The sequence below is a fragment of the Squalius cephalus genome (genome assembly GCF_949319135.1).
Source record: "Squalius cephalus genome assembly, chromosome: 16".
NCBI classification, from domain to species: domain Eukaryota; kingdom Metazoa; phylum Chordata; class Actinopteri; order Cypriniformes; family Leuciscidae; genus Squalius; species Squalius cephalus.
Genome location: NC_137137.1, coordinates 16,545,358 through 16,558,657, shown reverse-complemented (window position 1 = coordinate 16,558,657; position 13,300 = coordinate 16,545,358). Strand labels below are relative to the sequence as shown.

The 13,300-nt window shown below is 38.4% G+C and overlaps 1 protein-coding gene across 2 annotated transcripts in view; it reads right to left on the bottom strand.

The window, feature by feature from the left end:
- Positions 1 to 1,996: 1,996 nt before the first annotated feature.
- ptch1 (patched 1) overlaps positions 1,997 to 13,300 on the bottom strand; it is a 56,437-nt gene continuing 45,133 nt past the window's right edge. The window contains exons 18-24 of one of the 2 annotated variants that reach the window (XM_079897687.1): positions 12,896 to 13,176; positions 10,837 to 10,974; positions 10,525 to 10,667; positions 6,573 to 6,672; positions 5,138 to 5,428; positions 4,507 to 5,062; positions 1,997 to 3,433 (exon numbers count right to left, since the gene is read on the bottom strand). In XM_079897687.1, coding sequence (XP_079753813.1) covers positions 4,508 to 5,062; positions 5,138 to 5,428; positions 6,573 to 6,672; positions 10,525 to 10,667; positions 10,837 to 10,974; positions 12,896 to 13,176 — 1,508 coding nt within the window. In that variant the 3' untranslated portion in view covers positions 1,997 to 3,433; position 4,507. Of the gene's footprint in view, positions 3,434 to 4,506; positions 5,429 to 6,572; positions 6,673 to 10,524; positions 10,668 to 10,836; positions 10,975 to 12,895; positions 13,177 to 13,300 lie in introns of both variants that reach the window. The other variant, XM_079897686.1, reaches the window with a different exon arrangement.

The window sequence follows — 13,300 nt, the reverse complement described above, 5'->3', positions numbered from 1 at the left end:
ACCACTTTGCCAAAATTAGATGATGTCACAAGGTCATAGATTTCATAATGAGCCATTTTTGCAGTTTCGTGTCAAAAAAAGTTGAATCATTAACAGATTTATTTGACCTGAAAAGCTCATTTCACAATAAATGTTAATGAACCAAGTCCAGCCAAAGTTCGATTTCTGAGTCTAGATCACATCACATGATTAGAACGTCAGTCCTGATTGGCTCGTAGGAGACATAGGTTGTGCTCCTGTTGGCTCTAAAAGCAATTACACCGACCACAGTGTATTCAAGAGAGCAAGTTGCTGCAGCGCATCAAAGGTTACAGTAGATTGAAACAAGCTTGGCAACTATAACGTATGAATAATAAATGGCTGCCACCCATGCAGCAGTTAGAAGGGGGCAGCCTGAATCAGTTTCCATCACTCTGTTTTTAAGGCCATATGCCCCTTTTCATTACTTAGAGCACACCAGCTGTATTGTAACTACAACCAATTTCCTTGCAGTCTATAAAACTGTCAATCAGAATCATACAAGAGAGCCGAGCGCAGAGTTGAGTATGACTGCCTGAACAGGGGGAGGCTGAATCTGTAGCCAGATGTCAGCAAGTCGAATTCCTGCGCGCGAGATAATGTTGTCGGACTTTCTTGACTTTAATGTAAAGTTCAGGCAAATTGATTAGGCCTTTTGATTGTACGTTTGAAATGTACAGAGGCTAGGTCAGGGAATCGTTCTTTCTTTTCTTAGACTCGCACAGCATAACCAACAACGTCTCGGATGTCTCGGTTAAATCAAGCAGGTTTGTTAGTTTAAGGCCCGTATGTGAGGAAATTTATAATGCCTGGGTGTTAGGTGATGAAAACGCTAATGCTCCATGCAGCATTTGACTAGTAAATGTCACAAGGTTACGCTAAAGAAATAGTCACGGGTGTAGCTACATTTTAAAGAATCATTTATTAAATGTATAGCAAAGAGACAAATAAGTTATAATATTTTTATTTGTTAGAATTCTATCAGTGTTTGAACATTATTATTTAGAGAGCTAGTACATTTGTTCTACTTTCATGGCTAGCTTTTCACAATACCCAAAAACAGTCTTCAGATTGGACTCACTCTCGTCTATATAACACTGTAACAGGGGAACTTTAGTTGTCAAGAGAACAAGTTAGCAATGAAAGTGTGCATCTTAACGTCTTCTCAGTTATGTTCTCACAAAAATGGTAGCATTACATATAAACTCTTTAAAAATATACTTCTGTCAAATAACTTGACAACTACTATGTACACTACAAAAATAAATTTTCATATAAATAAATTATATGGCATACATTTATCTTTGTAACTGAAAACGACATACATCCACGCCAAAACAATGGGAAAAAATGGCAGTCTGTAAAAAAAAAAAAAACATTATTTTTTCCTTTTAAAATCCTCTAAGAGCTATGATGGATCTGTAAGGTAAATGTTATATACTCTTTTTTTCCTATTTAACATTAGTAAGCACTTTATACAGATCAAAATCCATTATTGTAACAAAGAAACTGTAATAATAGTGTTTTCCGACAGACGTAAAAATCCCTGCATTGTTAAGAACTGGCATTATGACCATTATTGAACAAAACATCTTATTATACAAAAATATAAATATTGCAAAACAACTGTAAAAAAAAAAAAAAAAAAAAAAAAATAGAATATATATATTTATATATATAAACATTACAATAGTTGCCAGCCATGATTTTCTCCCATTTCTGCCAATGTGACATTTAGGAGAACACAAACACAACAAACAAACAAACAACACAGAACAGCTCTCAAAGTCTTTGTCAAGAACAAACGTTTGTTTGACAGGAAGTCAATCTGGACGAGGGGGTCGCAGCAAACACAAACACACTATTAAAGACACACATGCCAGCTTCAGAGCCATGGAGGAGTGGGGGCTCCATGACTCTTGACCCTTAAAGCACTCGCATGCACCATTTGGCAGTTGAGGGGGGAACGTCCAATTAGTGTCACAGCGTTATGTTGTGGATTTTTATGAGGTGAGGTCAGCGCAGAGAACTGCTCGTGCTAAATTAGGGCCAGTAGTTGTGGTTTGTCATTGAGGAGGTCAACGAATTGACAAAAACCATCGTCGTGATCGGCCGTTATGCGACGCACACCTTGAGATTGCTCGTTAGCATAGCTTATTAAAACAAAAAAAGACAAAAAAAAGGTTACGTCACCAGAATCAGAGCGGATATTGTTTAACAGTAATGTTTTAGCTTAAACCATTATTGAACAGAAATAATGCCGTACCGTAAAAACAAACAAACAAACAAACAAACAAACAAACAAACAAAAAAACGCTACAATGAAAACCCGAAAAAACCGTCACATTGCATTACCTTAGTAATGCAAAGTTGGAGTCATGAGCAAATTTAGGGTGGCCGCATACGACCGTTTTACAGTAAATAACTGGAATATGAAGAGAGAATACAAGAGACCAGAGAGAGTTCCAGTACAGAGGACAGAAAAACGGAAGCACAGTCACCCAACAATCACTCGTTTCCTTCTTCATTTCTGCTCATCTAAATTCTCACGCATAGCGTGTTTCAATGTTAAACAGTATTTGTTTTTGTTTTTTTTCAACTACCACAGGTTTGTGATAAGCAAATTAAAATTAAAAAGCATAAACTCTAACGCTTCAATATACACAAAACGCAAACATCCGCACGCACGCACGCTTAAACATCTGATGCTTGTCGGCAAACAACTGGATATTAATGTGAAGTTCTACGTGTTCTAGCATATGTCTGAACAAATATCATTTCCCTGAATGTGTCCTCTGAAAGTGAAAGCATCTGTGCAGTTTTGTACTGGTGTTCTGAACAGAAGTGTACCGTAAGTGCAATGGAACTGCCACAAAATCGTTCAACATATTATGTTAGGCCACTTAGTGTTTGTTCTTGTTAGTTAATATGCATCTGAGGGGTCTAGGGGGCCTGACGTGGACCAAAATATTCATACATGCACACATACAACAACAAAAAACTGTACATTTTCAAACTCTCACACGCACAGTTCTATAAAATTAGAGAAAATAATTGCATAGCATTATACAAACATTACAACAATATCATAAGCAGCAACGACTGTATGCTGAAATGTTTGTCAAGAATGAAGTTTCCTTATGGCACAGATACCCAAATGATGGGTGGGCACTTGGAACACACAAGTCTGATGATCCCGGTCAAATTATAGCTACTCTCAATTCATTATTTACATTTGTGTACACATAAATACTTAGAAATATCTAACAATAATACACCAGGGTTATACAGTAACAGAGTCAAGCACCGAAATGGCACCGCTGGTCAAAGTGTCCCCGCCATGTAGCACCATGTTTCTGAAACGCTGGCAGACAGATGTCCCATCTTTGGCTGTTTGAGCTTCAACATTCAACCACTGTGAAGACAAAGTAGGGGGAAAACAGGTTTAATAGCAGTTCAATATTAATTCATAATGACAGATAAGATACCTGGTTAAGTCCACATAACTGAATCAGATAGAAAGGTGTTATTATTAGTAGTCGTTTTTATTAGGACTGTCAATTTCATTTTCTAATTCTATTATAAACAATTATGTGTTAAATAAGTAATGCAATTAAAAACACATTTTGATATATGTAATTTCATTAATAATTAAAAAAAAATGCTTTTTTAAAGGAGTCTCTTATGCTCAAGGCTACATTTATTTGATCAAAAATACAGTAAAACAGTAACATTGTGAAATATTATTGCAATTTAAAATAACTTTTCTATTTGAATATATTTCTATTTCTGTGATCAAAGCTGAATTTTCAGCATCATTACTCCAGTCTTCATCTTCATCAGATTTATCTGTTTATATTATTTAACGGACCTGAGCTAACATGAACTAATAACATGAACAATTGTATTATTAACAAAGATTAATGTAATAAATGTATTTTTCATTGTTAGTTAATGCATTAATATAAAATTATTGTAAAGTGTTACCACATTAACATCAGTTTTCTGTAAAGCTTCTTTTTAAAACAATGTGTATTTTGAAAAGCACTATACAAATAGAACTGACTTGACTTAATATCTTTGTGGAAGCCGTGATTCATTTTTTTCAGGATTCTTTGATGAATAGAAAGCTCAAAAGAACAGTATTTACACTACCGTTCAAAAGTTTGGTGTCAGTTAATTGAAAAAAAGGGAACGAAATGAATACTGTTATTCAGTAAAACTGCTCTTTTGAGCTTTCTATTCATCAAAGAATCCTGAAAAAAATGATCACGGTTATAATATAGTATTACAGTATATATGGATTTTGATTACATTTATTTTTAATTAATATAAACTTAAACCTTAATTCATGCATTATCAATATTAATATTATTTAATATCATTAAACATTTGAATAAATTGACAGCCCTATTTATTCATAGAACTGCTGATTTGATGTGGACCACTCTACTTGAATTCCGCCGTATAAGAAGCTCCCCAACTAACCTCAGCTGGAGGGTCTTGTGTGGCAGACATTGGGAGTGTCATATTCTAGATCCTGCAGCTCCATGCCCTCCGCTTTTGAGCTGTCGTTGCTCTCGTCAAAGGGCACGTGAGGGTCGGAGAAGTGAGGGTCAGTGTAGACATCTTCTGAAGTGTGATAGCTGTCATTGGAGGGGTGGGACGGGTAGGTAGCGCTCTGGCCGGGCATCCCCGAATGAACGGCGACCGTCACCGAGGCTGAGGCCGTCACCGTTGTGATGGGCTGACCATAGGCAGGGCCTGTGGACGGCTGGGAAGGGTGAGAGTAAGGGTTGTGGGAACGGGGACGATGAGCCCCTGAACGTTCCCGGTGGTTGGGGCCTGAACGGCCTCCTGGCTCAGTAGCGGTTTCAAAAGCATCCATGCGCGGCCTGTGAGGGGGAGGCGGGTGTCCGCTCCCAAAATCCCTCTTAGGGTCCCTGCTACAGTATCGCTTTGACGACTGAGGTCCAGCATCCTGAGAACTGGGCTGATGGGTAGACCTGTAATGCCGCTGTGGTTGCTGCTGTCTAGAGTCATCCTGCGGAAAACATTGTAACAACGTTACTTCATTGTTTTTATGTAAAATATATAGTGATATAAACACTCTACTCACTGAGTAAGAAGGACATATTGGCAATTCAACTTGACGACTGCCTTGTCGTCCCCCTGTGGCGATCTGCACCTCTTCCTGTCTGGCTGATCGCCCCCTGTTGGGCTGGAGGTCATATTGCTGAAGCTCTTGGCTAATGCCAGACACAGTAGTGTTGGAACCGTATTCTGAGTCTGAGGAGTCTGAACCTGCTCCAGGGGTCGTGTGACTGGGCCGCATGGTGAAGCGGACCACCTGTGGGGGAGGCTCTGGAGACGGGGTGGGCAGCCGGCTTCGTCCGTCCGCTGGAGATACCTGAAAGTGTATTGGCCATCAAAATAAAAATCTGAGAAGTTGCTCTATCTAAAATCTAAAATAAAAAAGATTTAACATCATCGTGCAGTTTTGAATATTTACAGTGGCTCAGTTTAGCCACACTTAAAAATGCTGATAACAGATAAATGGCAGATATAAAAATTCTATGCTATTTTGTCTAAATAAATTTAAATTAAAGCACAATCAAGCTTTTTTTATGCTGCAAGTGAATTTAGGCATCAAAGCATTATAATGTACAGTGTAAGAAAGATTACATTAAACACTGTGTTTTCAGGCCCCACTTCTTTTTTAAAATGGAACTGTTTATTGAACTTTTAGACAAAATGTATAAAAAATGTAAATCAAAAAAACTGTGTTTTTATTGTTCATATTTGATACATCAAGCTTTTATGGCTCATATTGTATGATATAGAAAAATATGGAGCTCATCCTCAAGGGGTAAAAAACACCCCAATTTTATTCAGAGGCTCAAACTGAGCTAAAATATGCAATTTGGAGCAGTTGCTGATATTTATATGGCCAAAAAATTAAATGCATGTAAATATCAGTCATCATTCTATATCTGCCAATGATATGTCTTAAGATGATTTTTTAAATGCTTAGTTGTATGATCAAAGCTCTGTCAAAACAATACATATCTGATACATTTGATTTTTGATTTTTCAACAAAAACAAAAAAAAGATGCATGGATAATTAAGTAAACCTAAGTTGTTCCAGTCCAGTATATGCTCATCTTGAAATATTACTTAAGTTATTATTATTCTTAGGTTTAAAAATCTGTGAAGATTACACAGTAAAAAGACATGTATCATGATCTGAAGTGGGATGCTTTTAGAATTATACAAAAAGGCCTTTTACATGCTAAAAACAAACAAACTATCAATCAGACAACAGGTTTTTCAGCAAACTCTTGGGCTTGGAAATCTGCGTATCAAATATGATAGAGTAGGTATTATAGGGTGTGAGCATTAGATGACAGCAAAAGTAATCTAAATGTCTAATATTGGTAACAAAATATTTTGGTCACTCTTTCAGAAAAAGCTAAGTTTAAAAGGAGTTTAGCACTATGTATGGTATGTGAAGGCGTTATGCAGGATAACTTAACAGGAGCAATCCCCTTACCTCAGGATAAGGGCCAAAGTAGGACAATAAGACTGGGAGCAGCACCAGTCCATTCAGGACCCCCAATACTGTTAGGATGGCCAAAACAGCGAAGAAATACCTGTAAATACACAGCAAAAAACACTGTAATCAGAATAAAAAAGGAACTTTACTGCTATGATTCAAGCACAGAGCAAAAGTCACTCAGGCACATTCTAACAAACATTCGCACACAAAAAGACTTTAGTCGGGTTTGGTTTTAAACAAAATTACCTTGTGCCAGAGAAAGTCTCCAAAGAGGTCTTTTAGAAAGCAGCACAGAGAAGCAGAGGACATAATTAGTTGGTTAATTCAAAAGGATGGAAAATAGGGAAGGAAAAAGAGAGAGGTTTTTCTTTTCTCTTTTTTCTAGGGGTGAGTGGAGTACAAGCAAACACAGGGAAAAGCAAAACGGGAAGGAATGTGGAGTACAGGCTTGCGAGAGAAGAGAGGCAAAGCACAAAGGGACAGGGGCCTCTCTCGCTCTTTAAAAAAAGAACGCAGAAGCAAACAAATGAAGTGAACGGTATAGAATTTAAACAATTTAGTCTAGGAGGAAGAGACGAGAGGAAAGACTACAGGCCCCTTTTGCCTGGCCTCGAGCACATTCACTTTCCCTCTCTTTCTTTCTCTATCAGTCTTTCTATGCTAAGCCCCTGTGAAATTTCCCTGCCTTTTACAATCCCCTGCTCTAATTAAATCTCTAGAGTATCAGGTAAGACCCCCCAATCTCCTCGACAAATCCCTCCCTCTTGTCCTCCTTCGCTCCCTCGCTCTTTCTCTCTTCTTCATTATGGCCAGCTTTCCCTCCTTCGCTACTCCAGCAATGCATCAGTGTAAATTGCTGCGGCTCAAATTGCAGCTGCCATCTTGTACTTCAGAGAAATACTGGGATGAAAACACACTTTTTTCTTAAAATTTTCTTTATAATATTTTTTTTTCCTTTTAGAGATGTTGAAAGTTCTCGCTTATATATCCAGATAATGACATTTCTGTTTAATATTACCATTACTAAATTTATGCACTGCAAAAAAAAAAAAAAAAAAAAAAAAACGCATCAATCAATGCGTTTTCTTATTTTACAGTAAATGATCTAAACCGTTTTAAAACCAGACTAATTTATTTGAGCTGAACTGTGAGAGAACAATGTCTCTTTTCATAAAATATATACTGAATAAATAAACACATTATAGATGAAAGACAAATTATGAAATATGTATTTTAGTACAATTCACCCCTGGTTTTACAGACAAGGCTTAAGCCTAGTCCCAGACTAAAATGCATGTTTGAGCTGCTCTAACTGAAAGCAACTTGCACTGGCATATCTTAAAACATATCAGTGCCATTGTTTTGTCTCAAGATGCACACCAGTAATGTTTTTTTAAGGAACATTTATAAAAGCTACTTAAAATGTCCTAATTCAACCAAGGCTTAATCTAAACCCTGTCTGTGGAACCAGGCCTTAATGTACTTTTTATCTTCTTCACACACACAAATAATGTTAGATTGATAATTAAAAAGATCATATATATAAAGAGATAAATAAACAAAGTAAATCAAATAAATATTATATAACTTAATTTCTCATTATAAATACATTTTTTGCATACAGATATTTTTACTGGAAACCACATTTTTGCAGTGATATCAAAGGTACTGCATGGGCGAAATATGCATTTAAATCATACTTTATACTGGAATTAATATGTGAATGCATGTGTGGGAGAGACAGTGTGTACATTAGTGGGCCAGCTGGTATGCAGCACAGCTGCACCTCAGACTAAACCCACAGACACATTTATAACTGATGCTGCTCTTGCTTGGCCTCCCCAGGTTTACAAGCAGCTCCTCAGACTCAAACAATGTCCTGTTATGGCCGCACGAGGTGGGCTTCTCACTAGAGAACCACAGACCTGGGTGTCTCTCTAGACACACTCACTTTATGTCATTTGGGAGGATTCGTAGGTCTGGTTCAAGGGAACAGCTACCACAGTGTTTAACCAAGCAGACGCCACTTGTTTGGGAAGAGAGTGGAGAGAGAAGCCAGCCTGGTATTATTTAGGCTTATGTTTGAAAAAAAAAAAAAAAAAAGTTTGGATCTTTAGACTATGTCTGCATTTCATCAAGTAAGGTTCCTTGAATTGCACTTTTGGGTTTGCGTTTGGCTCTTGCTCTACCACACGAAAGGCAGAACTCACAAGCTGAGAGATCAAACAGATCAATAGCTACAACTCAACAGACATCATCTTGGTCGAACCGCTCGGAAAGTCACAGACTCCAAACTAAATGTTCGTGTTGACGAGTGATTTAAGCCGGTGTGCTTTTGCACGGATGAGAGAGATTCCTTCAGACTGGCTGAAGCAACAAGAGAGTTTTATGTTCTTCAACTCTGAACTCTTGAGACGTCGCGTGAAGTGTCCATGAACCAAGAGCTGTTCTCGAAAGCCACTTCTCCCAAGCGAAACTCTCGCCGAGCAACACGTCCGATCTGTTTAGATTCAAAACATTAGCGGACCTGACGGAGCAAAGTCAGGGAAACATTTATTCCTGCAAGGCTATAAAAATACAGCCTGCGTTTTTAGTTTTTTCCATATCTCCGGAGGCCAGGGGGTTTTGTTTGATGAAAAAACAGTAGTTGCGTTTCAATGGGAGCCCATGAGAGGGACTGGGGCCCAATGTGGTCTGCGGAGAGAGTGTGTGATTGCTCTGAACTTGTGTGTGTATTATTTTTCTGGCATGCTACTTTAGATCCAGAGTGATTTGAGGGTGGAGGGCTGTGGTGGTTTTCCAGTCCTCTAATAAGAATGAGCTACTGCAGACATTTGTTCTTTACCTCCCATAGAAACAGCCGAGATACTTACCACTCAAACACTCATGACTCAGTTTGATATAACTGTGATTTGAATTTCAGCACAGTGATAGTCTCGATACCGCTCCAAGAAACAATAAATTAGCGTATCTGTTCGGACTCATCTGAGGACAGGAAGGACATAAAACATGAAGCAATTGCAAAGTTACTGATTTAGATCCTCTAAGTAGCAGTGTGTGTCACTCCTCATTTCCACTCCTCGACATGCTGCAAAATAACCCCCGGGCCCTCTCTGTGCTCAGCTTGTAAATGTCTTTGCAGGGCCGTAGAAAAAAAAAAAGATTACAGAAAACACAGAGGAGAGCCTCAAGCTCTGTGAAGACAGACAGGAAAGATTGTGAAGGGAGGTTGGTTAAAAATGAGAAGAGAGTTAGGAAAACATTTACACTGTGTCCTAACCAGGCGTGATGTGACAAAAGCGATAAAAGTGATATTTTCTATGTTAATCAGTTTCTGTCAAACCAGTTATGATGAGCAAAGAGCAGCACATTTTGTCAATTGGTTAGTTTCTATGTTTATGCTTTAGATAGCCAGATAGCTATGCATTCACAGGATATTCATTGGACCACAATCATTCTCCTCATGAATATTAAATCATAACCGATGAGGTTTGTCATTGTGCGTCAAGCAGGTTTGGTTGAGCTTCTGTTTATGTTCGCTGATCAATGTTTAAATGTGAATAAAAGCCTAAATCAAATCTGTTCATCATTAAAAGCAATCAAATCTCTTCCGAAAATTTGGGCTAAACTGCTCAATTCATATGGATTACTTTTACGATCTCTTTATGAACTTTTTGAAGTGACAAAGTGCTAGTTGCCTGAACTCAATAGAGGGACAGAAATCTCTCAGGTTTAATTTAAATACCTTCATTTGTGTTTCGAAGATGAATGAAAGTCTTACAGGTTTGAGACGACATAAGGGTGAGTAATTTATGGCAATTTTTCATTTTTGGGTGAACTAACCCTTTACTCTGATTAACACAGCTATCCCATCTTAAAGTACATTAAATGTACTACAATCTATGCGGCAGAAAGGGATTGAAAAATACAAGTCTGCAGTCTTTACCTGACTATGAAGTCGAACTCTGACCCTGCCAGCATCAAGACTCCTAACAGGGTGGAAAACGCTCCATCCAGCACTGGGGCAAACATGTGCTCAAGTGCAAGAACGGCTCGTTTGTTCCTGTCCCCGATGGCTGTGAGGAACGCCTGAGAAGAAAACATAACAAATATGATCAATATAAATCACTCAGTAAATAATAAAAAATAATAATCACTAAATAATAATGAGTGAACTGGCTATATATAGTCGCAATTGTGAGATAAAAAGATGCAATTACGAGAAATAGTCGCAATTATGACTAGCAAATGAACTCACTAGTGCCACGTGGACGGTAAACTCCACACCGATGCCAACAGAAGCGATGAGGATGACGACGGGCACAGCGCTGAGCTTGATGCCGATCAATCCCATCATGCCAAACAGCTCCACCGTCATCAAAGACAACACCAACACCTGTTGGAGAGGACCGGCAAACATAAATCCATCATCCTAGTTCTTTCCGAAAACACAAGGAGCCATACTTTACATAGATTAAAGTAAAGCACGGCTCGGGTTAGATGGGTCAGCTTAGATAAAGCGCTGTGGAATGTGGGAAAATATCTGTTCTTCAGACGGGCTCTTTTGCGACGCTTTCATATGGAGCTGAACTCGGGCTATGAACTGGTAAAGTAAATGCCATAATCAGCTGATGAGTCTTGGGTTACTTGGGGGCCTAGCTGCCTTTGAAGAGGGATGAAGAGGACAGAAAGAGGGCCAACGGAGGGGAGTTTGGGGGCTGGGAGGGCTGGCAAATGAAAGGGAGGGGGGTCGAGCATTGCGGAAGTGGGGACGTATGGAGTTTAAGGGGGCCGCTGGTGGTCTGGGACAAAAGCGCAATGGTAAAAGCTGAAGCAGGGCTATAACTTTCCCTTTCAAGTGTCCAGTAAAGCGAAAGGATGAAGCCGCTATCCTGTCAGACAGAGTTGGATCAGTCAGATGGCTTAAACACTGCCCCTAATAAAACAGAAACCATCAAAAAGTGGCTGACAGAGTGTGGGAAAGAAAGTTAGGCCTCATGAATGATATAAATGTTACATACGCGCACATTTCAGCAGGAACAGCAGGTCTTTTTTATATATGATATAGTTGCTGTGGTAACCTCTCATTTCCCCATTTATTTTAGAGAAATGTCTCAAAAAGCCTCATGTAGACTAAACAAACTGGCTCTGACAGTATAAGATAAACACAAAGCGCAGGGCTGTAAAAACACGGCTTCTCTTCAGCTATTCATGCCTGCCCTCCCGTCTTGCTCGAAATTGTGCACATTTAATTACTTCCAAACCTCTTGTACATCACAGTCCTTCAAAGAATAATGAGGAGGACGTTGTGAAAGCTTGTTTCCACCTCAGAGTAAAAAGATTAATTAAATGTAATCGTAAGAAACTTGTTTTATGACATATGAACCAAAGCGGCAATTGAAAAATGTACTCAATTTTAAGACAACTAGTAGAAATATGTGCAATTAGTGTTTTAAAGGTGGTATTATGAAAATAGTTGCAATTTTGAAATATAAAGGTGCAGTTATGAGATATAAATGTGGTTATGAGGAATAGTCACAATTTCAATAAATAAAACATTTACTATAAAGTTGCAACTGTGAAATATAAAATGTGCAATTGCAAAAAAATAAGGTCACAATTACCTTTTATTTTGTGAGGAAAAAACTGAGTAAATAGATATTAACGGATGATGAAGTTTAGTGAAGGAGCGAGAATATGAAGAATTAGATAAATTAGCATTAATTGAACCCTATGATGCATGTACTGTTGAATAACCGAAACAAATATTTTAATGTTTCTTTTTACTCCAAAACAGGACTATAATATTTCAAAAGGTTGACTTTTGAGAGAGTAACACAATGAACTAAAACTCAGTTCAAAAGATATAAAATATAAAAAAAACATAGATATACAGTATGAAATATTTTATTTAGTTATCTATATATTTATATCTATATATTACCACTTAAGACCTGCTTACACTAAGTCCAGTGTAACTAAATGCTACGAAAGTAAACAATTTCGTTTATAGATTTGTGCCAAAACTACTTACACCTAGTCTGACGTCTCTTAAAAAAATGTTTGGATACATGAATTCATTTTTTCGGCATGTGAACAATTTTTAAAAAACGACCTAGCCTCCAACTGAAAAAACAACAACAGATAATTGCAGTGGATATTTCAGATCATGAAGGAGTTCATAGAAATGTTCCGTTTCATGCCAAAAATTCAGACTTGGTTTGTACAAGCCTTGAATGTACATACACAGATAGAGCCAAGTCTGTGATGAATGTGCGTGTACACAAAACCCTGACACATCATAAGGAGAAACTCACTATGATTCCCGCAGTCCAGGGGTTGAGCAGGAAGACGGCGCACACTAGAAAGGTGCAGGCCAGCACGACGCTAATGGACAGCAGGAGCCAGTGACGCAGGCCTACGTACTGCTCCCAGAAGAGGAATGGGTAGCCATTTGGGTAGCTGGGCAAGCCCTGGCGGCTGTAGTTGCTGCAGATGGCGCGTACACTCTCGATGGCCTCCACGAACTGTGGCGTCTCACGAAGCCCGTTGAGGTAGAAGGGAAACTGTGCATATTCGATGGGCTCAGCAGCCGGAACTGCAGACATAAAGACAAAGATGTCCATACAAATGAGATAATTATTAGTAAATTTTACTTTTACAACAAGCCACATGACCTGTCGCTCTTTGAGAGTCGTAATTAGCATAAAGGACGTCTAGTT